The sequence below is a fragment of the Penicillium vulpinum genome, assembly GCF_028829585.1.
Source record: "Penicillium vulpinum strain IBT 29486 chromosome Unknown utg000003l_segment0_segment0, whole genome shotgun sequence".
In the NCBI taxonomy this organism is placed as follows: domain Eukaryota; kingdom Fungi; phylum Ascomycota; class Eurotiomycetes; order Eurotiales; family Aspergillaceae; genus Penicillium; species Penicillium vulpinum.
In genome coordinates this window covers 4,004,698-4,025,827 of record NW_026643243.1, presented here as the reverse complement: position 1 = coordinate 4,025,827, position 21,130 = coordinate 4,004,698, and the positions used below count along the sequence as shown (strand labels likewise).

The 21,130-nt window shown below is 49.2% G+C and overlaps 11 protein-coding genes across 11 annotated transcripts; 5 read left to right on the top strand and 6 right to left on the bottom strand.

The window, feature by feature from the left end:
* Positions 1–2: 2 nt before the first annotated feature.
* Positions 3–1,307, top strand: N7479_006578 (tRNA methyltransferase TRM7; the record flags this gene model as incomplete). The annotated part of the gene is made up of 1 exon (XM_057254272.1): positions 3–1,307. The coding sequence occupies one exon, from the start codon at positions 3–5 to the stop codon at positions 1,305–1,307; it is 1,305 nt and encodes a 434-aa protein (XP_057108134.1).
* Positions 1,308–1,624: 317 nt separating this feature from the next.
* Positions 1,625–4,765, bottom strand: N7479_006577 (sulfite reductase subunit alpha; the record flags this gene model as incomplete). Its single annotated transcript, XM_057254271.1, has 1 exon — positions 1,625–4,765. The coding sequence occupies one exon, from the start codon at positions 4,763–4,765 to the stop codon at positions 1,625–1,627; it is 3,141 nt and encodes a 1,046-aa protein (XP_057108133.1).
* Positions 4,766–5,440: 675 nt separating this feature from the next.
* N7479_006576 (uncharacterized protein) lies at positions 5,441–6,248 on the bottom strand (the record flags this gene model as incomplete). The annotated part of the gene is made up of 2 exons (XM_057254270.1): positions 5,441–5,961; positions 6,029–6,248. 2 exons carry the CDS (start codon positions 6,246–6,248, stop codon positions 5,441–5,443), a joined length of 741 nt encoding a protein of 246 aa, XP_057108132.1.
* Positions 6,249–6,495: 247 nt separating this feature from the next.
* Positions 6,496–7,914, top strand: N7479_006575 (uncharacterized protein; the record flags this gene model as incomplete). The annotated part of the gene is made up of 3 exons (XM_057254269.1): positions 6,496–6,505; positions 6,601–7,380; positions 7,448–7,914. 3 exons carry the CDS (start codon positions 6,496–6,498, stop codon positions 7,912–7,914), a joined length of 1,257 nt encoding a protein of 418 aa, XP_057108131.1.
* Positions 7,915–8,592: 678 nt separating this feature from the next.
* On the top strand, positions 8,593–10,092 carry N7479_006574 (acyl-CoA dehydrogenase family protein; the record flags this gene model as incomplete). The annotated part of the gene is made up of 4 exons (XM_057254268.1): positions 8,593–8,925; positions 8,993–9,243; positions 9,297–9,904; positions 9,959–10,092. The coding sequence occupies 4 exons, from the start codon at positions 8,593–8,595 to the stop codon at positions 10,090–10,092; spliced, it is 1,326 nt and encodes a 441-aa protein (XP_057108130.1).
* A 512-nt stretch (positions 10,093–10,604) lies between these two features.
* Positions 10,605–11,705, bottom strand: N7479_006573 (ankyrin repeat domain-containing protein; the record flags this gene model as incomplete). Its single annotated transcript, XM_057254267.1, has 1 exon — positions 10,605–11,705. The coding sequence occupies one exon, from the start codon at positions 11,703–11,705 to the stop codon at positions 10,605–10,607; it is 1,101 nt and encodes a 366-aa protein (XP_057108129.1).
* A 1,133-nt stretch (positions 11,706–12,838) lies between these two features.
* On the bottom strand, positions 12,839–14,335 carry N7479_006572 (uncharacterized protein; the record flags this gene model as incomplete). Its single annotated transcript, XM_057254266.1, has 1 exon — positions 12,839–14,335. The coding sequence occupies one exon, from the start codon at positions 14,333–14,335 to the stop codon at positions 12,839–12,841; it is 1,497 nt and encodes a 498-aa protein (XP_057108128.1).
* Positions 14,336–14,757: 422 nt separating this feature from the next.
* N7479_006571 (uncharacterized protein) lies at positions 14,758–15,565 on the top strand (the record flags this gene model as incomplete). The annotated part of the gene is made up of 2 exons (XM_057254265.1): positions 14,758–14,796; positions 14,894–15,565. The coding sequence occupies 2 exons, from the start codon at positions 14,758–14,760 to the stop codon at positions 15,563–15,565; spliced, it is 711 nt and encodes a 236-aa protein (XP_057108127.1).
* Positions 15,566–15,773: 208 nt separating this feature from the next.
* On the bottom strand, positions 15,774–16,265 carry N7479_006570 (uncharacterized protein; the record flags this gene model as incomplete). Its single annotated transcript, XM_057254264.1, has 1 exon — positions 15,774–16,265. The coding sequence occupies one exon, from the start codon at positions 16,263–16,265 to the stop codon at positions 15,774–15,776; it is 492 nt and encodes a 163-aa protein (XP_057108126.1).
* A 756-nt stretch (positions 16,266–17,021) lies between these two features.
* On the bottom strand, positions 17,022–18,200 carry N7479_006569 (uncharacterized protein; the record flags this gene model as incomplete). Its single annotated transcript, XM_057254263.1, has 5 exons — positions 17,022–17,115; positions 17,511–17,644; positions 17,700–17,750; positions 17,772–17,814; positions 18,004–18,200. The coding sequence occupies 5 exons, from the start codon at positions 18,198–18,200 to the stop codon at positions 17,022–17,024; spliced, it is 519 nt and encodes a 172-aa protein (XP_057108125.1).
* Positions 18,201–20,042: 1,842 nt separating this feature from the next.
* On the top strand, positions 20,043–20,513 carry N7479_006568 (uncharacterized protein). Its single transcript, XM_057254262.1, has 2 exons — positions 20,043–20,105; positions 20,157–20,513. Exon 2 carries the CDS (start codon positions 20,157–20,159, stop codon positions 20,493–20,495), a length of 339 nt encoding a protein of 112 aa, XP_057108124.1. The 5' UTR covers positions 20,043–20,105; the 3' UTR covers positions 20,496–20,513.
* Positions 20,514–21,130: the final 617 nt, after the last annotated feature.

The following is a 21,130-nucleotide window of genomic DNA, read 5'->3' as shown; positions in this document are numbered from 1 at the left end:
AGATGGGCAAATCATCCAAGGACAAGCGCGATGCTTATTACCGTCTCGCCAAGGAGCAAAACTGGCGCGCCCGTTCCGCCTTCAAACTTATCCAGATCGACGAACGATTCGACCTATTCGAGCACGAGAACCCGGACAATGTGACAAGAGTCGTGGATTTGTGCGCTGCACCAGGAAGCTGGAGCCAAGTACTCAGCCGTGTCCTGATCAAGGGCGAAAGTTTCGGGCGGCGGGCATGGCTTGAGAAAAAGCGGGTAGAACAACAGGGATTGGAGGACGCAGAAACAACGACGGCCGATGATGATAAAATGGATTACATTGAGCCTTCTTCAAGCTCTGAATTGAAGCCCCGGAAGAATGTCAAGATTGTATCCATCGATCTGCAACCCATGGCACCGCTCGAAGGCATCACAACCCTCAAAGCTGATATCACACACCCCTCTACGATTCCTCTGCTCCTGCGCGCTCTGGACCCAGAAGCATACGAACAACCATCCACCCCCTCCGACTCTCCGTCGTCAGTCACAGAGGCTATCAGACAACCTCACCCCGTCGACCTGGTCATCTCCGACGGTGCACCGGATGTAACAGGCCTACACGACCTAGACATTTATATTCAATCACAACTCCTCTACGCAGCGCTAAACCTTGCTATGGGCGTTCTCCGACCGGGCGGCAAGTTCGTCGCCAAGATCTTCCGCGGCCGCGATGTCGACCTTCTCTACGCACAGCTACGAACCGTCTTCGAGCGCGTCAGCGTCGCGAAGCCGCGCAGTAGTCGTGCTAGTAGTTTGGAGGCATTTGTGGTCTGCGAAGGCTTTATTCCACCCGTCAATGACAGCGGGGTGATCGGTATGGCCGCATTGAAAAACCCACTCTTCGGCGGTGCCGCGGCTCCAGTACCAGTGTCAGAAGATGGCAATGTGGGCGTGGAAGTCCGCGAGGAAATCGACCAGGATACACAGGCCCGAAATACTGTGGCGCAACCCGAGACAATTAGTAGTCCTGCGCCCAATCACTCCACTGAAGTCCGCCATCTTCAAACTACAACATCACAAGACAAGCCCCAACCCCAGAAACTGTCTAACAAGTTCTCAGTTGAGAACCGATGGATTCCGTCGTTCATTGCTTGTGGTGATCTTTCCGCTTGGGATTCTGATGCATCATACACCCTACCGCCGGATTATGTTAACCTGGATCCTGTTCAGCCACCCACTGCACCACCGTATCGTCGGGCATTGGAGTTGAGGAAGGAAAAGGGTGGTGCATATGGAAAGACCAAGTATGGTCCCATTGGTCACGTTTGATAGTTACGTTGCATGAGTTTCAAGAAAAAGTTGTATGTATAGACGACCTAGACACGACATAGCATTTTGGAGGGTCATGCTAGGAAGGCATTGTCTTTGAAGCAGATACCCAAATACATTCCACTAAATTATATATATTCTAATTCAAGGGATCTAAACGAGAGGTTTTATTCAAGATGATGAAATTCTAAAATGCATTTTTGAAGTCTTTCAAGGCCAGTGCGCTAGCCCAAATAAGGATCTAAATACAACAAGGGGGAATAAAAAGCAAAAATATGTCAATCGTTTAGTCATGCCATGCGAAAACCAAACAGAGTCTAGTAGACCTCCAAAACATAGCGCTCCTCATCCTTCAGCTTCTCAATCTCCTTGCGAGTTTCAACCTTCTTGCCATTGTTTTTGGCTTCGGTGGCAATAGCCTCCTCCAGAACAGCGGTGACATCGGGCACGGGCCAAGTGGGACCACACAGGTAGAAAGCACCCTCCTCACGAATGTAGGCCTGAATGATCTCGGGCAGAGTCTGGCGCATACGATCCTGGATATAAATTTTCTCAGGCTGATCACGAGAGAAGGCAGCTCCGAGGAGAGTGATAACACCAGCCTCCTGGTAAGCCTCCCATTCCTCACCGTAGCAGTACTCTTCGCGCTGGTGACGAGAGCCCATGTACAGCAAGACAGCGCCGATCTCCTTGCCCTGAGCCTTCTCGAGCGCGCGGTGCTGGACAAAGGCACGGAAAGGTGCGAGACCAGTACCCAGACCGGCCATGATAATAGGCTGGGTAGACTTGGGGGGCAGCTTCATGACGCTGGACTTGACGCTGACAGTGATCGGGGCGCCGGCTCGGAGGCTGCTCAGGTAGCGGGTGGCCAGACCGAAGCGGTCGCGGCCGTTGGGGTCGACCCAGTTGACGGCGACAATCATCAGGGTGACGGAGGTCGGGGTAACCTTCTGGCACGAGGCGATTGAGTACTCACGGCGCTTCAGGGGACCAATGATGCGGACGATCTCGTGGAAATCAGGGTGGGCAGAGGGGTACTCGAGCAGGATGTCGGCGAAGGTGACGGTGTCAACCTCAGCACGACGCTTGAACTCGGTGGCACCGTCGGGACCACCCAGGATGAGCAAGTTGGCCTTCTCCTTCTCGTCGGAGGCAAACTCGGCAAGGGCCTCGTAGAAGCGCTTGGGTGGGCGACCAAAGATGTCGACGTTTTGGACCAGTGCCTGGTAGACGGTGCGGTTCTCCAACACAGCGGGGTCCTCGCGGCTGGGAACCTCGACAACCGCATCGGGGTTCAAGCCGTAGAACTCGATGAACTTCATGACGTCTTCTGTATCGTTCTCGGCGTGGATACCGAGGGCCTCGCCAAGGTCGTACTTCAGACCAGTCTCACCGATGTCAAACTCGATGTGGAAGATGTTACGATCATAGGTGGTAGGAGTAAGACGGCGGTTCTCTTTGACACGGACGGTGAAAGTCTTGTGAGCAAGATCAGGACGAAGAGCATCCTTGGTGCCATACGCCTCCTTGAACGCAAGGCCACGAGCAGCAGTCTCCCAGTCCTTGAGAAGAGTGGGGGGCTCAGACTCGTTCTTGTCGAAGGAAACAAAGCTGTTGGCGATGATGTCCTTGGGGAGCTCAACAGCCTCAGTGATACCTTCGGGCTCCTTCCAGGACTCGGGAACCTCGATCTGGCGGAGCAGCTTCTCGAGATCCTTGCTCACATTGTCCAGGGCCTCCCCGTTGCCGGTGATGGAGGCCAGCTTCTTGGTCGCCAGAGATTCCTGGGCAGGCAGAGCGACACGAATGAACGAAGCCTGGAGGACAAGAGCGTTGAGAGACGAGTCCTCAACGGCAGATGCGTCGATGACGAAGACGGAGATGCCACGCTGGGCGACAGCCTGCTTGAAGGCAGCAGGAAGCTTCTTCTCCAAATCCTCATCATTGATGCCTGGGGCATTCACAATAACCTTAGCGTTATCCTTGACAGAAGCCAGAACATCAACATCGTTCAGCAGCGCAATATTGCCGACGTAAGACACCTCAGCAGCAGTGACCGCGTAAGGCGCGTCGACAATCTTAGCGCTCTTGCGGATGTCAACACGGATGGCACCACCCTGGACGAGGTTGTCGTGGGTGTTGCTGATGGTGACATTGCTGGCCGAGTCGGCGCCAAGAGCCTGGCTCAGAGTCTGGGCAGCCGCCTCAGTAACGGAGGTATCAACATCCCAGAAAGTGTATTCCTGCACAGACGCAGGGTCCAGCAACTGCAGCGAAGCACTGGTTTCGCCGTTGACTGTGAGGATAGGCTGGTCATACACGCGCTGGAATGCAGCGGCGGTGGAGATGAGATCCCAACGCTGGGAGCGGGGGTACTTGATCTCAACACAAGCCGGGTTGTGTTCACGGCCAGTAGCAAAAGTCAAAGAAGCAAGGACATCGTCATAGAGAGCGGAGTGAACACCATCCTCCTGAACAGCCTGCTCAGAGGCGACCTGGCCAAGAACTGCGACAGTCTTGGTGGACTGGGGAAGAACGCGCAGGAACTCCTCCTCGATGAAGGGGCGGTAGACACGGACATTGACCACACCGACACGGACACCATCCTTGGCGAGAGAGCCGGCGATTTGGGCAGTGAGAGTTGCCTCGACAGTGCCGAAGGCGATCAGCACAGAGGTGGGCTCGGAGTGACCGTGGTACTCGAAAGCACCGTAGTCGGTTCCGAGCTCGCCGTTCAGGGTCTTCAGCAGATCCAGAACCTTGCCTTGGGCGTCGAGGTGACGGTTGCGGGTCTCATCAAGAGACTTACGAACGTTCTCATATGTGCGAGTCAGACCATCCTTGTCGAGAACATCAATGATGCGGGTGGTATCACGGCCAACACGAACGCCATCATAGATGTGAATTGAGGGAAGGATCGAGGAGAGCAAAGTCGCGAAAAGAGCCATGTGCTGGAACTCGTGGGCGGAACCGCTGGAGACCAGACCCAGACCGAGGTCCTCGACCAGAGAGAGGGCTGAGGCATAGTCGGAGACTAGGCCATCCTCGCCGGCGTAGTCTACGGCGGCGACGTGTGCAGCGACTGGGCTAGCGACGGAGTAGAGCAGAGAAAGTTGCTCCAATGCGGCACGCATATAAGGGAGGGTTGCCGATGAAGCAACAATACCCTGGGGAACGTGGCGCTTCTTCAGATCGAAGTCCTGAGAGAAGAGGTAGCCAAGTGCCATGTTGCCGGCACCCTGGCGGGTTTCCAGAGACTTGACAGAGGGAGACTCGCCATTGGCATTAGTCTCGCCCTTGGAGATCCATTCCTTGAGAGCAGCATCAAGATCGAAAGTCTCCGGCGAGTAGGAGAAGATCTTATCACTCAACAAGTATGCGACTTGCTGGATGAGCGTCTGGGCTGTGACATATGTCGGGCCATTCAAGGCCGACAGGGCAGGAACTGATGAGCCCATGACTTCTTCTTGATACCGGATATAAGACCGATATCTGTTAAAGATAAAAACAAAGAAGAAGGTGGGGGAAAAAGAGAATCTTCCCTCTCCATAGCTTGGTTATAGAGAAAACCCCAGGTAACTTGCCTAAAGCGGTTAGTGGCAATTGCGTGCTTGTTATCGGGCGATAGGATTTTTCAAGGCGGTAAAAGTCCACGAGTGGCGGATCCATCCCGCTTTCGGAGCATTACTCAGCCGTGCCTGAGCCCATGGATTTCTCCGAAGCCCTCTTGATAATTGTAGTTAATTAAGAGAGGTTTTAGATCTCGTTGTCTAGAATTTGAGATTATGTAGGCATTATTAGCATTACTAGCCTCGGCTCCTCCAACCGATATTCCAGTTATAAATTGAACACAGCGAGGAAAAGGAACAGAGCTTGTCAAGATAGATCAGAAAGCGACTGTAAGTTATAAACAATGGCTGACCTACTATAGATATTTTTTAATTTGATTTGCCAGATGAAAAATGACAAGACTGCCTACAAAGCTACTTACTCCGTACATAGTTCCTATCTGATGGGTGATTCTCTAATTTATATGCATCCAGAATGCCCTGATGAAACCCAACATCCTGCCTGGTTTTATTAATGCCGAAATCTCGTCTTTATGCGTAGTTTCCTACACTAGCATGAGATGTTCAATTGTTCACCCCAAGGAATACCATCAAGACCGCAGCATATGTGGCAGTAGAGATCAATGTCTCTGCATTTGACACACGCACCCCAAAAGCCATGACTAGCGCAAACAAAACAATACAGACTGAAACCGTAATCAGGCTTTTAGTCGTTGACTGGTGTAGAGTCATAATGATCATGGGTACTACCAGGAAGATGCCCCCAGTTATAGCCACGAGAAACCGCGTCAGTCGATCCACAAACACTGATACTTCTTGCGGTGCTTTGCCCTCGCTGTATTCTCTTGCCCGTGACATCTTTTCTTCACTGGAGAATGCAAGAAATGAAGGCATATACCGCATCAGGGCCCTTCGCAACGGATCGGCTCTTGGCTCTGCGTCGTGGAAGGAGCAGTAGTGAGAGTGGAACTGATCTTTGACTCTGGATTGAAAGTAGCGTTGTAAAAGCAGCCTTCGCCTTTGTGTCTCGGCCTTTCCAAGAGCTGCTTTGCCCTTGAGAAACTGGTAGTTCCGAATTGCAGTGGCTATGAATAAAATGTGAGATGCTGAGGGATACTTTCTATTATGATTCATTAATGAGTGACGTCGCACCATATTTCTGCAGCGTGCTCTCGAGAGCCTCCAAGTCCTGAATGGATGCCCGTTTCTCGCGCTGAAATCGGCCTTTCAATCGGACTAAATCTAGCTGCAGCTTCACAATATTGAGTCTTTGCAGGAATTCGAAGCGCAGGAAGTGGAATTCCTCTTCCTCATTCAGCGAACGGTTGATGTGTTCGACAAGGTCATCTTCCTCCATGATCAGAGGGCTCATGGTATGTGGGATGCACTTGAAGGTTTCTCGAATTTGGGCAGCGATGGTGATCAACTTGCAGGGAGTAGTGTTGTGCTGCGCCCCCTTCCCCGCTCAACCTTTGAGCTCGTCCATCATTCGGCTAACCACTTCAATAAATTCATGAAGCATACCAAAGTAGAAAATTCAATTCCGATGACGATAGGTAACACCGAGCTGTATATTTGCACATGTTGTCCTAGATATTCGGCGACATTCCGCAACAAAAATGACCTGCGGTAAGCTTTGTTAGCATTTGAACGAGGGCAACCCCGACTCTGACTTGCAAAATTTAGTATCCACGAGAGTATACGTAAGAGCTTCTATTGTATAGACTGCGACCTTCGTTTCTGCACGCGCAGTGAAGCAAAGCAGCATCAAGACAACACCCATCACCAACACTATTCGTGGTCGTGCGCCTTTCTCCGAGAATGGCAGGGGGCATTTCAACCTCCAAAATCACTATCGCATCAGATTCCGGACGAAATATCCAGCGACATATGTGGCTACTGCGGCGAAGCGTTTCCCAACAACCACGAGCCGGACTGGGAATCTCGGCGTGTCTACCATTTAATCACAGTGCACAAGTGCGGCGAGTGCAATGAAGCCCAGGAATTCCGCCGTGGCGACCATTTCCAGAAGCATCTAATCGACAGCCATTCTGGGAGCAAGGGCCCGTGGATGACATATCTAGAAAAAGCTTGTAGGAAAGAGGGGCAGATCCCGGACTCGGTCGCAACTATAAAACCGCCAGTGCTCGATGAGTATGCATCACACGAGGCGTATCGGGTTTCGTCGAACGAGACACATCAACACATGGACGATGCCAGTCAGGAATCAGAGCACTCGATCAATTCACGGACCTCACAACAGTCAACGCCCTCGGCCGGGTCGCAGGTATCCGATGGGTCGATAGAGGCAGGCCACTCCGTCTTCCATGGAATGGATGATTTGATTGAGGAGCATTTCAAAGAGGCCTTCCCCAAGCCGCGCTTGATAACTCGCAAGAGAACAACGCCTGCCAAGGAGTCTTACAAAACTGGAGTTAGAAACCTGCTCTACAAGATCCACAAGCGTTATGCTTTGTTGTATAGTGCTATTGACGTAGACACATGTTAGATAATCCTTTGGTCACCCATGATAGCTCGGTCTGCCGTTACTGATATGATTTTTTGGGTCAGGTGAACGTGACGAGAGCCTCGTGGTGCTGTACGACGACATGAAGCTGGCTTTCAATGGCCTCATGTCTCAGATCCTAGTAGCACAGGCATCAGAGGAGGTTTATACCGAGCTAACCCTGCAGGTATCAGAATTTGGGTGTCAGTTGGATCAGTATATGGGTCTGGAACGCGAGGACGCGGATTCTAAATATGTTGCCTCGCAGGAGAAAGACAGGACATGGCCACCACAGCTGGCTCACGACAAAAGCAAGCATATGGGTACCAAGAAGGATATCAAGAAGCTGCTATCCAGAAATAAATCTAGCAAGTCCCGCGGGGCTGCTTCTTTGGTTTCAAAGGGGACCGGGTGGTTGAAGTCACGGACTGTTGGCGGGAAAGCTGCCGTACCAGAGAGCGGCAGTCTTTGTATTTGCGATTGCTCTCCTAAAGGCCCCAAGAAGTTTGACAATCCCGATGACTTGCGGTAGGCACTATCTTTGCTTCATTTTGCGAGCCCTTCCGCTAACCTCCAAACTAGTGCACATGTGATGGAGAAACAGTACTCATGTCAGTACTGCAACCACTGCTTTAAGACTAGGGAGGAGGCCGAGCGGCATCAGAATTCCTCGTCATGTGCCACACTTCCTAGCCTTGACGCCGTGTTCTCCGTTTACGAAGACTTATAGTGTCAGAAATACTGCATGTAATAGTCATATGACAGCCAGCACCCGGCATACCCTACAAAAAGAGTGTATTAGAATTAGTCAGCAAGCCGCACACAGATCCATGGATTGTCAAAATGCGGATTTTATCATGTTTTTTTAGTTAGAGTTAGGTACATATATTTGATTACCTTACCACACCTCAGGCCACGCATCCTACTGAGATCTCAGTAGGGGCCTCATGACCTGTAATCCAATGATTCACTTATGCCTAAAGCATCAATAATAGTCATGTGATGTAGACGGTTGTGCACATAACCTTGGAACATCGGTCGTACACAAATCTGCACCGAGCCTCGGCCACCCCTTACACCAGAATGCGGAGAACCCATTCCATCCCCTCATAGAATCCTGATCCTCATATGTACATAAACACCCATGTAGACCAATACCTATTCTCGAAAATCTCTTCTCATAGCATATCCATTTATCAACTCTTTTATCATGCCGAACAACTCTCCAAATCCCATCCCGTTTTCAGAGCCGCCTTACCTTCGCGGCCTCCCTTCTCCCTACATTACGCCTGCCCACCGCCATTTCCAACAAGCATGCCGTAAATTTGCAACAGAAAACTTGACTTCGAATGCCCTGGAGTGGGAGCGTGGGGGAACAGTCCCTGAGCATGTTTTCAACACATTCTGCAAGCATAATATGTTGGTGCCCAACCTGCCAGCTCCATTGCCTGTGGATTGGCTGAAGCGTCTGGGAATCAACGATATCCTGGGGGTCAAGGTTGAAGACTGGGACTACATCTACTCCGGAATTTACTTTGATGAGGTATGCCATGAAAAGTATCCGACTGCGCTTTATACTTGCAGGGAATTGACCGGTGGTTTGTAAACAGATGGCCCGTTCTGGTCTCAGTGGCCCCTTGGCCTCTCTGAACGCCGGTTTCGCTTTTGGACTTGCACCAATCTACAAGTTTGGTAGCATTGCGTTGCAAGAGCGATTCTTGCCCGAGCTGCTCACAGGGAAGAAGCGATGCTGCATTGCTATTACGGAACCCGAGGCGGGTAGTGACGTCGCGAATGTCACCACAGCTGCTGTTAAGAGTGCCGATGGTCAGCACTACATCCTAAACGGAATTAAGAAATGGTAAGAGGCAATCTGTAGTGACGATAAAGCTGTGAGCTGACTCTAATAACCAGGATCACGAATGGTATCTGGTCCGACTATGCCACCATGGCCGTACGAACCGGTGGACCAGGAGCCGCGGGCCTTTCTCTTCTAGTTGTGCCTTTGAAGGGCCACCCCGGTGTCTCAATGCGCCGACTCAAAGTCTCGGGCCAGCTCACAAGCGGGACCACATACATTGAGCTCGACGACGTCAAGGTTCCTGTGTCGAACATGATTGGCAAAGAAGGCGAGGGTATGCGTATTATTATGACCAACTTCAACCATGAGCGACTTATCATTGCCATTGGAGTCACTCGTCAGGCTCGTGTAGCCCTCTCCTCCGCTTTCTCCTACTGCCTCAAGCGCGAGGCTTTCGGGAAGACGCTCATGGACCAACCTGTAGTCCGCCACCGCCTAGCTAAGGCAGGCGCGGAGCTTGAAACTATGTGGGCGTGGTTTGAGCAGATCCTGTACCAATTAGCCCATCTAAGCAAAGAAGAAGGGGATCGTCAACTTGGTGGTTTAACGGCATTGGCTAAAGCAAAGGCCGGTATGGTTCTGAACGAATGTGCTCAAACAGCCGTGTTGTTGTTTGGAGGAAGTGGATTCACCCAATCGGGTCAGGGTGAATTGGTCGAAGGTATGTTTGCCGGATTGTCAGTATATGTTTGAAACAAGCTAACCAAGCCTCTAGCCATTCTTCGCGATGTTCCTGGTGCTCGTATTCCCGGTGGATCAGAAGACGTGCTGCTCGACCTATCTGTGCGTCAATTGGTCAAGCTCTATAAGGCCGAAGAGAAGAAGCTCTCACAGAGCTCCAAGATTTGATTGGGCTATAAACAAAACTTTGCGTCTTTGACCCAGAGGTATCGGGCATTTCGGCTAATATAGTACAATCCTTCAAACATCCATTTGTGTCAATAGAAGTACAATAGTATCTTTTCTCGGGATTTTTTTCAATGCAACCGAACAAAACCAGACCAAACTTGAAAACATTACGCACTCTTATAGCATGTAGACTCCACTCCTCTCCGAAGTCATCTGGCCAACTGCATCTGGTAGTGCATTCAAAATAAAAGTACACTCGAAATCGGCACTCATTTCAACCTGCTGAGGTACATGGAAACAGGAAGTGGTATATGATACTTCACGGGTCTCGCATTAACTTGTCATAAAACCTTGTAAGCTATCATGGCCTTTACATTTGAAAGCTAGATTGTCTTCTTCACTGATAATTGGAGCAACGATGCCATAATCCGATAACAAACAGCAATCAACACTTCCCTTGCTCTCCTTCCCGACATAGGAGTTGGTCTCTATGGAAGTCCAGTATATCAGGCTTACTTCGTGGACTTCGTGGACTTCGTAATCTTCGTGACTTTTCTCGGGGGCAGTTTTCTCGCAGGATTGGGGGTCCTTTTGTAGTCTGTGGCTTTTCTCATCAGCCCGCTATCCGTCAGGGCCTGGGATACCTTTTTTGGGAGAGACTTCTCTGAAGGAACTTTACTTGGAGCTTTTTTCCTCCTACTGCTCAAATCTTTCAGCACTTGGTATGTCCTTGCTGCGCACTGGTCCAATGGACATTTTCCATCAATGATTTGATCTGTGCAAGCCCCGCGCTCCACGAGTAGCTCTATCAATATATCATTGATCTTATGTTGATTTGTGCTTTTCTTTTGCTTTCGCAACGGTATTCTCAGAAGCCTTAAAATTATTTCGGCACCAATTTTACCATGGTAACGAGTATTCGCCCCTGGTTTCAAGAAAAGTTCCAATATGCTCGGATCCTCAAATGTGATACCGAGTGGTGTCTGTCCATGCCGGTTCTGTAGGTTAACATCGGCACCGGACCTTAAGAGCAATTCCACAAACTCTCTTTGGACTTTCGTATCTCCGCAGAATGCATTAGGGGAGAGAGCAGTGTGAAGAGGAGTGTCTCCTTGCCAATTTCGTGCGTTCAAATCAGCACCATAATTAAGACAAGTACCGAAGACTTTCTCTGTCGATTTCCATGGGCTCTCAGGGATCATGTGTAGGCAAGTAGTCAAGGCGCCATCGGATTGGAAATTTGAATCTGCCCCATGAGCCAACAGCAACTGGATCACAGCCACAAAATCATTCTCTCCTTTGTATTTTAACGGATCAACCCACGCCAAATTGTCCCACTGTATTTGATATTTGGGCCCATATCTGAGGGCACATCCCAGAGGAGGAACGCATCGTATTCCATCCACAAGGTCTACATGGGCGCCATGCTGGAGGAGTAACAGGGCCATGTTGTAGTCCCCTAGGGTCGCAGCGTACCCCAAGGCGGAAATATCTGTTCCAATATTGACTTGGGCTCCATTGCGCAGAAGGAGCTCCATAATATTCGTACGGCCGAATCTGATAGCAAGGAGTAAAGGCCTGTTGATCAATGTGCTCCGAATGTCCACTGGCATATTCACGTCTAGATTGTTGCGCGATATCATGGCCTGAATCCCTGTTTCAAATCCCCTTTCCATCAGCCATCTCAATACAGAATATGTAGTATGTCTGTCTTGCTTGTAAAGGACATAGATCACGGTATCATGAAGCATCCGATTGCATCGCATAAGTGACAAAATATCTTTGTATCGTGGCAGATTCGATGCAACAAGACAGATTATTTCGAAGGGCAAGGACTCGAAAGGTATTTTGAATTCAAGCTTGTACCATGGTAGCCTCGATTTGACATGATAGATCAATTTGAAGGGAAAGGAGTCAGTCGACATCTTGAAATGGATTTGGAAGTCTGTCCACACACACAAGAGGGATAGTCAAAAGTACATAAATAGGTCCCGGCTGGATGTACTGATCATTTGGAATTCAGTTAATCCTTGCTTAGTTATAAAGTTTCTTGAGAGCCTGCTATGACTCAATGAAGTACTTGTGTGTATACACTTCACGAGTTGATTGTTTGTTGAGACCTGCACAGCCCATGTATCGCCCAGTCATTTTTGTACACTACAAGTTTCTGCTTGTTTTATAGACGTCTTGGATAATCACTATGTTTGATCATATTCTCCCGGCATTGACGTGAGGATCAATCATACAAGCCTAAGCTTTACACTCAACCTTGGGATAAACCACTAGAGGAACCTTGTATCTCCATGAAACATCACACTTCGAAATGGCGATACCTCTCTGGAGAGAATATCTTGCACCTTACAAAGTATCAAGTTCAGACAGTTTCATGACTAACAGAGTATATCATGACTATGAGAATATTGAGATAGTCTCCCGTGCGATCTAAATGGACTGTTCAAATTAACATTCAATCAAACCGGATTATCCGTCAATTTCAAGATCTAGAAGTTGCAATTATATTTCATCCAATATGAGCCTGGAGGGGCTTTTGATCGAGACCTCGGATACTTGAGATAGTTATGAGTAAAGCGAGGTTATTAGGCAGTTGATTCTCGAAGTAAATTGTTCGGCTGAGCCGGTGCTTGTTATTTAATTATACATAAATCGATGCGATGTCTCCAGACTGCTCAGCTCCTAAAAGATTACGTAGAAATGTACTTGGTCAATAGATCAAAACAAAACTGCATCATGCGCCCTTCCTTTTAGAGAGCCACGGGTGTAGAGCAGAAAATAGTTTAGCACCTTGTTGGTCAAGAGGACACTGGCCAGAGTCATCCACGTAGTCTGGACGGGCACCGTATTCAAGAAGCAACCCGATCATATCATCCACATCACTGAAGTCATGATGAGACTCGAATTCAGACGGATCTGTTTCCATTGCCTCCAAGTAGTACTGCAATCGGTTGGTATCTGGGTAAAAGCGGCCAGCTAGGTCATCCACTATGAGGCAATTCAAAAGCCGAGTTCCTTCTTTGCCTTGACATTGGACTTTGGCGCCCGCATCGAGGAGGAGCTTCGCTATGTTTTTTTTCCATGAAAACGACATTGCGAGCTCCAATGGCGTTTTCGATTCGGTGTTCCTCAAAAGGACGTCGGCTCCTCGGTTTAGGAGCGCTTTGACGAATTTTTCTTGTATCGTATCATCCACATCATAAGCTAGATGTGTGATTGCGAGATGTAGATAAGTTCCTCCGTCATACAAGAAGTTCACGTCTGCTCCGTAATCTAGTACTAATTCAAGATATTCAAGGTCTCTGCTAAGTATGGCGTTTTGAAGCGGACCATGGAGTTCTTCGGGGTCAACTTTAGCTCCGTAAAGTTGAAGCAATTCCACAAAGGCTTTAATTCGTTGAGTGGTATTTTCTTCGGCCTCGAAAGCATAAGATATGACTGAAAACCCACTCGAATCCTTCGCGTGCACGTTGGCGCCAAGAAACAGGAGATGCTCGATGACACCATCATCAAGAGACCCATAACACTCTACTGCATAGTGAAGAAGACAGTCTTGATTTATATCGGCGCCATACAAATTCAGCACCTCAACCACAGTCCGGAAATCATATTTGGGGGCTACTCCGGGTGCTTCGAACCCGTCGTCATCCCAATACCCGGGAGATTCGGTGTTTATCCAAGCCAGTATGGCCCCATGTTCTATAGCACGAGATAGAGTAATTCCATCTCTCATCTTCGCGCCATTTTGAAGAAGTAACAGAGTCATAACACTGTTACCTCGCCCTACGGCCAAATCCAAGGGAGTGACGGTAGGTAGTGCTGGGGACCATTCACCCATGCTCAGGGTTTTGAACTCCGCATTCACATCGGCTCCATGTTTCAAAAGGAAATCCGCCATCAACAAGTTGTCACTCTCGACTGCCAAGCATAGAGCCGAACTTTCCTGAGATTTTGTTATTTGGCCGTTTTTTTCTTCCTTCAAGAACAAGGTTCTGTTCAAATCTGCTTTCCAGGATAATAGGTGCTTCATCCCTTTCATAGCACAACTCGAGACACACCAATATAAGGCAAATCCTCGTGGGTCTGTATCAAGATTTCGCTTATAAAGATCACGAATCAGGAGGTCATGAAGCAGCCTATTGGTGCAAATCAAGTCGAGTACATCTGCATCACATGGCAGCTCGAATGCAATCATTCTTATAATTTCGAATGGCAATGAAAGGAATGACATTTTGAAGGCTAAAAGTCTCAGCGCCAGACGCCTTGAAGGGAAGTGAGGATGATTGGAAAAAAAAGAAAAACACAATTTGGGGTTTTTGGTATCTCCACCGCCCACACATATCTATACAACACACTCCAAACGTGTATGTATCTCATGATGTTTTATGCTTTGAAGATCAAGGTATTTTTCGAAATTATATAGTAAATACTATTAGCTATGGTTCCTCTACTCCGTAGTGGATTGTACATTGTTGTGTCGATAGCCAAAGTCGAGCTTACCCAATCCAGTTTAGCTCAACCTCGGGATGACGAAAGGCACTGGCTACTTTGTACATTCAAACCTCCAAGACCTCGGTACTGCGCTCCCTTCTTGGTATCTCATGCTGTATGAAAACAGATATCTATTTTAATTACAACCCCCTATACACAAACATGGTGAATGTCGCATTGATCGGAGGTACGGGTATGGTGGTAAGTGCACATCCTACAAACAAAGCTCCTCAATCTACTCAATCTGGAAACTTCCCAAAGATACCCTAGAACTTGAGCTAAGTTGCATAACCGATAGGGCTCCCATATCCTCACCAGCCTTCTTTCCAATCCCGCGGTAACCCGCGTGGACACCATCTCCCGCCGCCCTCCGCCAGCTGCTAGCGGCACGCCCCCAGCCAAACTTACCAACTTCGTCTCTACCGATACCGCCACCTGGGCAGGCAAGCTCTCTTCCCTAGCGCCGACCCCTAGCATCTTCATCTCTGCCTTCGCAACCACGAAAGCAGCCGCAGGCGGGTTCGATAACCAATACAAAATCGAGCATGGGCTGAACGTCGAGCTGGCCAAGGCCGCGCGCGAAGCTGGCACTAAGGTCTACGTGCTGATCTCATCTACCGGTGCCAACAAGGACTCCAACATTGCCTACACCCGCATGAAGGGTGAGATTGAGGAGGATATCAAGAAGCTTGGCTTTGAGCACATGGTTATCCTGCGCCCTGGGCTGATTGCTGGTACTCGTGAGGAAAGTCGGCCGCTCGAGGCTGGAATGCGGTTCGTTGCGAACTGGGTTGGCAAGCTGCACTCCGGTCTGAAGGATAGCTGGGCTCAGGAGGCGGATGTTATTGGCAGAGCTGCCGTCAATGCTGGTCTCAAGGCGCTGGAAGGAGATGTTCCTCAGGGCAGTGAGAAAGTCTGGACCTTGTTTGGCAGTGATATTATCAAATACGGGAAGGAAAGTTCGTCTTAAACGTGCTCAGTGCGTTGGAATGAGCTATGTCTTTAATTACATACGTACTTCTTAATATGTTTTGGATTCATGACGTTACGCGGCTATGGTCAAATTACCTACTTGATAGCATTAATCGAGACTCGATATAACATGAATTTGGAAATGCTAGACTTCCTACATAACATTATCATTTATCGCCCATGATACTATAAACAGAGGAAAACATTCAATCCCGGTACGAAACATGAGTCCCATCTTCCTTCACATGAATACCACGGCCCTTCTTCGTCGCCCCACGAGCGCTAGAAGCCCCACGATCCTGATTCCGATCAGGCCCGTCCTCAGCCTGGCGCCTCCAAGCACTAGCATCCCTATTGGCGGGGCTCATATTTAGAGGACTCTCCTTCTTGCCTTCTTGCCTGCTTTCCTCTTCAGTGGCCGCGAGCTCGGTCTCAGGTGCTGTGTTCTTTGGATCGAATGCAGAAGGGTGCTTGGCGACCTCGCCATCCGTGCCAGATTTGGCAGTCTCGGAGCGCTCCGGGTTCAAAGTTTCACGCTCAAGTGAACCCTGGCCCCTTTCGATCTGGCAGAGTGGGGTTGTGCTGAAGGGCGTCCTTGTTGCTGTTGGGGTGGCGAGTGATTTAGGAGTGGCTTTTGAGACCTGGTTTCTAGTAGCGAGGGTGGCTTGTTGGCCGGCTGAGATGATGGTTTTCCACATTATGCGAGATGTGGATATGGATATATGAAGGTGATTTTAGGCGCGGATCAAAGTGGCTTGTAGAAATATATCGTTGAGGATGGAGTTGAGTATCGAGGTTTTAAGATGCAATCAATTGGAGAGTAGCAAGTTGTTAAAAAAAGAATTGCTGTTACCTTGAGAGGAAATCATTGAAAAGAAGTTTTTCATTCTTCCATGTGTTCCAAGTTCTATAGACCTAGGATCATGTTGACGTCACTAACTGGTTTGGTAAGAAACAGTCAGGCTAACCTAATCTGGTAATAAGCTTGCCCTAAGAGGGTTCATACAAATGGGGTCAAAGGGCCCTTAGGAGTTCTCGCTACTAATTTTCGTTGCTTTGATATATTGTTTCACTCGAACATACATCGTGATTCGCAGAATATGTGCCACGTCCTTAATCTATCATATGTGGCTAAAGCGCAGGTATTAATTCGGGAAAGAAAGGAAAGGTTCCCTAATCGTGCTATTTATGTCTGATTTAGTAACTCCTTGGGGCTCGGCTGTTACGGCTTCTAGTTTTCGTGAACCAGGGAGGGGTCAATTAGTCCAGTGATAGGGTCCAATATGCGACTTGCGGTAAAAGGAGTGGTGACCAACACTGCACACAATACTGAACCCGCTTTTGGAACTCCGTCCTGCGCCACGAACGTCCTTTTGGTCTCCTAGTTAGTCCCACCATGTCTGGACACTCTTGCGGGATTCTGATCGCATCGGCGACCGCCACACTATGCAGATCTAGGTCATATCCCGACGGCTGGCGGGCTGGCGGCCCGCCAGAAACCGTCGCCAAATGACGCGTGCCAAGTTAACGTTGCTCATTTCCGACGTACTGGTAATAGGCAAAGATGCCGCCGGCGCCGCCACCGAGCATGGGGGTTGAGCAGCGTGCCCAAAATCACCAGGTTATTTGGAGAAACGCCATTCGTGATTGGTCAATTAGCAATGAATTACGAGATAGAAAGGCTTCTTAGACACTACACCCAACATGGATAATGTTAGATGATGCCAAAAAAATAAAAATAAAATAAAAATAAAAAGAATACCCCTAGAACGTGATTCGGTGCTGTGTTGACGATGTGTGCCGCAGGTGGAGCATCTAGACATGCGAGGAGTGATAACTGGGAACACGCAAATGAGAGGGCCCACTCAGAGAGAAGGCACGATCTACCAATGAGAAGCAGGCCTAGGCCTCACCCCAGGCGAGTGCTGATGAGATGCACATACCTCTTCGGTGCAGGAAGGGTGGGGAAAGGTCTCGTTAGTTGCATGCAACTGACATCCCGGCTGACGGTTGCCATTGGACGATTGGACCGGCTGCAGGAAAGGATAAGTTGACCGGTCGACCAATCCCCGTACGCCTGAGAAAATGTAGGCAGTGGGCTTTTAGCTGTCCAACACCGAAGGTAAGGTTACCGTCAACGATTTGTCGCCGGTCAAAGGCAGGCGTGTGTAAGGTGCGGGAGCCTCCGTTCACTTTTAGATCACGGGATCAGAAGAGCCCGGCGCTGTGGGAGCCTGTATGCGGGTCCTGGAATTCAATTTCAACGTTGAGGCGCGGGCTTCCCCGGTTGATAGCACTCAAAATTGACGTGCGGTAACCCTAACCAGATCAAAAATGCTCTAGTATTTCATCCGGTAACTTCGCCTGTTGGGCAGAAACAACAACCATGCTTTCCTACGCCCTCGGCCTGATCCTTGCCAGGAGAAATATTGGCACCCCAAGGATGGGCGAGCGGCTTTCGGTGGTAAGACGGAGCGAGAGGCAAAAGAGCAGGGGGGCTTCAGAAGTTGATTCGAGAGTTTTTTGGGGCTGGATGCAACCAGCTCGCCGCAGCAAAGGATAGATCCACCGAGTGTGACGGCCATTTTGAGACTGTGAGCCATCATCAGGGATGCCAGTTGCCAACTCAACATATTGTCATGGATCATCTTCCCGGGTCCGATTCTGGGCGTGATTGAGCGGCATTGCCCGACGATCGCTCGTCGTATTGGTGAATTGCCCAGAACAATCGGGGAAGGCGGCAAGCACAGAAGTCTGCAGGATTTTCCATTCAATATTGGCTGTCATCTTTCGTCATTGCCAATAACGTGAATGGTATCTGGGTCCCCGGTGGAGCTTGCATAGAATCCCTAAACGGCGACCCACGGCCATCGACTCAGCCCTTGCTACCCGGAATTGACGCAGAGAGCCAGAAGCAACGTGCCACGTCAGAGTCTCTGAGCTTTGGTGCAGCTGCATATGGTTCAGCAATATGTGGACGGTGTCACGGTTCGTGTCTGCGGCGAGCGCCGTACATCAATCCGATCCTATCATTTCCGCCAACAAGTGCGATGCGAGTGGATGATGATGAACACACACATGAGCGGGGGCAGATGCAGGATCCCTCTTTGCAGGAGTGAGAGATCAGCTGAACGAAAATGGATCTATCTGGCCTGCATCCCTAATTTTTGGGGTCTGGCACACGAAATTTCAATTGTGTGGTCCGTGTCCTTGAAATATGGTGCCAATGATAGAGCCTCAGAGACCCTAGCATTGCCACTTAAGTGAAAGCTATTGGCCGAAAACCACGGACCGGAAAGGTGCGGCCGGGGTGGAACGACGGTTGAGTCTAAATTTTGATACACTGGCGAGCAAGACTCGACAAGAATAACACAAGACGACAGGGGTCGATGGTTGCAACCACATGCTGAGACCCAATATGGATGTCCATTATTGCCTAAATGCAGGAGACGTAAGAGCCATGAAGAGGAGTGAAGGCAATAAATCGGGATGCGCATGCGTATGCAATCACACAGACAGCAGTATCGGATAGATACTTCTGTGGATAAAACATGGCGTTCGGTCAGAATCCCGTGTCAGTGCTTATGATAGATGAGGCATTGAGCCAATCAATAATTGCAGCTGTTGAAAAATCGCATCAAGATAGAACAACCCATTGTGGTGGAGTCACAAGTGGCGTGCAGAGTCCCATCACATTCGCGAAGGCAGTAGCTTTTCTCTTGCATAGAGGCAGGGTTATCCCTGGGCATGAAAGCCTGATTATTGCATCAATACGACAGCTAGCAAGTGCCGAGACCGACTCGGTCATGCAGGATCAACCATGCAAAACGCAAGAGAATCACAAGAGTGCGAGTCCATGCGAACAGCATCCACCTGAAAGCGGGGAGAGGCAGATGGCGACGGCATAATTGCAGTAGTCGAATCTAGAAAGTAGAGAATTGCAGCCATGAATTGAGGGATTTTCGGCGCATCGTACATCATCACCATGAGGAGGGAATCGCCACGGCTGAGGGTTGCATGCATCCATGAAGCAACCGGTTGTTCATAGTGGCTCCATTCGAGATACCATGGCCATCATACCGTCTCCACTGCCTTGGAGAACTGCTCACAGCCAACCGGATCAACCGTCAGGCAGGTGCGATGTGAAATCCATGGACTGGAACCACGGATGATAAGCCATCGGGCACTGACAAACGTCGATCGACAGTGGGACGAAGCAAACATGGGAGAATAAAGCCGTAGCATAGAAACCTCGTCCGAAACATAAATAAGCCTGTCAACGCCCCCAAGATGCCGTGAAGTGCTCAATCATCCCTCCGGTTTCATAATTCGAGTCTGATATTCAAGCCAGACCAATAGATCTTCTTCATAAAAACGATTCATTTGAAATCTGTTTCAACTTTCTTGAGCTTTCCGCATCCTTCAAAAGCTCAAACAAAAGCCGGCCTATCAAATTCGAGAAGTGCGGGAGTACTGTCAGCTGCAACCAATAGCAACCCAGCATTCAAGCTGAAACAAAGACGGAGAGCCGTGAGCAAGTGGGTTATGTCGTACTTGCAGATTGAGCAGCATTGACAGATCTGATAGGCATGTGCTTTTACAATCAAAAGAGATATGCGTGTGGAGACTGGAGCTGGACCAGCTTTGCTCACCGATGCAACTATGAATATCGCACCGGCGAAACATGCGGTATGAGACTTGTCAACACAACCGAGAACGAGAAGACCAACTGTCGTCTCTGCGAAAAAATCGAAACCAAATATCGCCGGCGTAGTGCCGAAGTCGACCGTTTGGACCGGTGGAAGCGAGAGGGTGCCACACTCGTGGCTTCAATGGATCGGTCTCACAAGCTCATCATGGACTTGGAGAAAGAGATCCGCTCCCTGCAACGGGAGCGGGACGACCGAAGGAGCACTCTCCTAAGATAGGATTGGCTTGGATTTGCAAAACCGGTGTTCCTTTGGCCTTTTTTTTCTTTCTTTTTTTTGTTAGACAAGTGAACAGCAATTATGTTGACTTGTTTCAGGTTCTTGGTGGCCAATTGTCCTGTCGTTTTTTTTTTTGTTGCCTGTCACTGTTTATTTAGGGGGATTTGCAGCGAGTTTCATGTTTCACCATTTTGTCCGTGACATCAAGTCCAAAACGAGTTTCTGCAAGGTGATGGGAGAACCATATCGCCATTGAAAAGATTGACGAAAAATTTAATTGTTTCAGACTCCATATTGTTTTCCGTTCATAGGCTGTTAAGCTCCTAAAAAAATGTCAATAGGGACTAGCCATGTCATAAGCGCCCTGTTTCCTGGGTGAGCGGTTCGCTGAGACAGAGCGAGTCTCACAGTACAAGGAGTCGCACCTGCTGCAACCAGACAAAAAAGCAATTGAGGCCTGACGAACATCAAATGGCCATTCAGAATCGAGATTTTCTTTGAAACAAGAGTAGTGGGTGTCTGGTGTCGGAGCGAGAGCACATACAAAGTAGCGTGGAACAAAATGCCCCTCATCACATCCCCGCACGTGATTGTCTCATGCTTAGATAACCTAATAAGATGAGACCTATCACAAA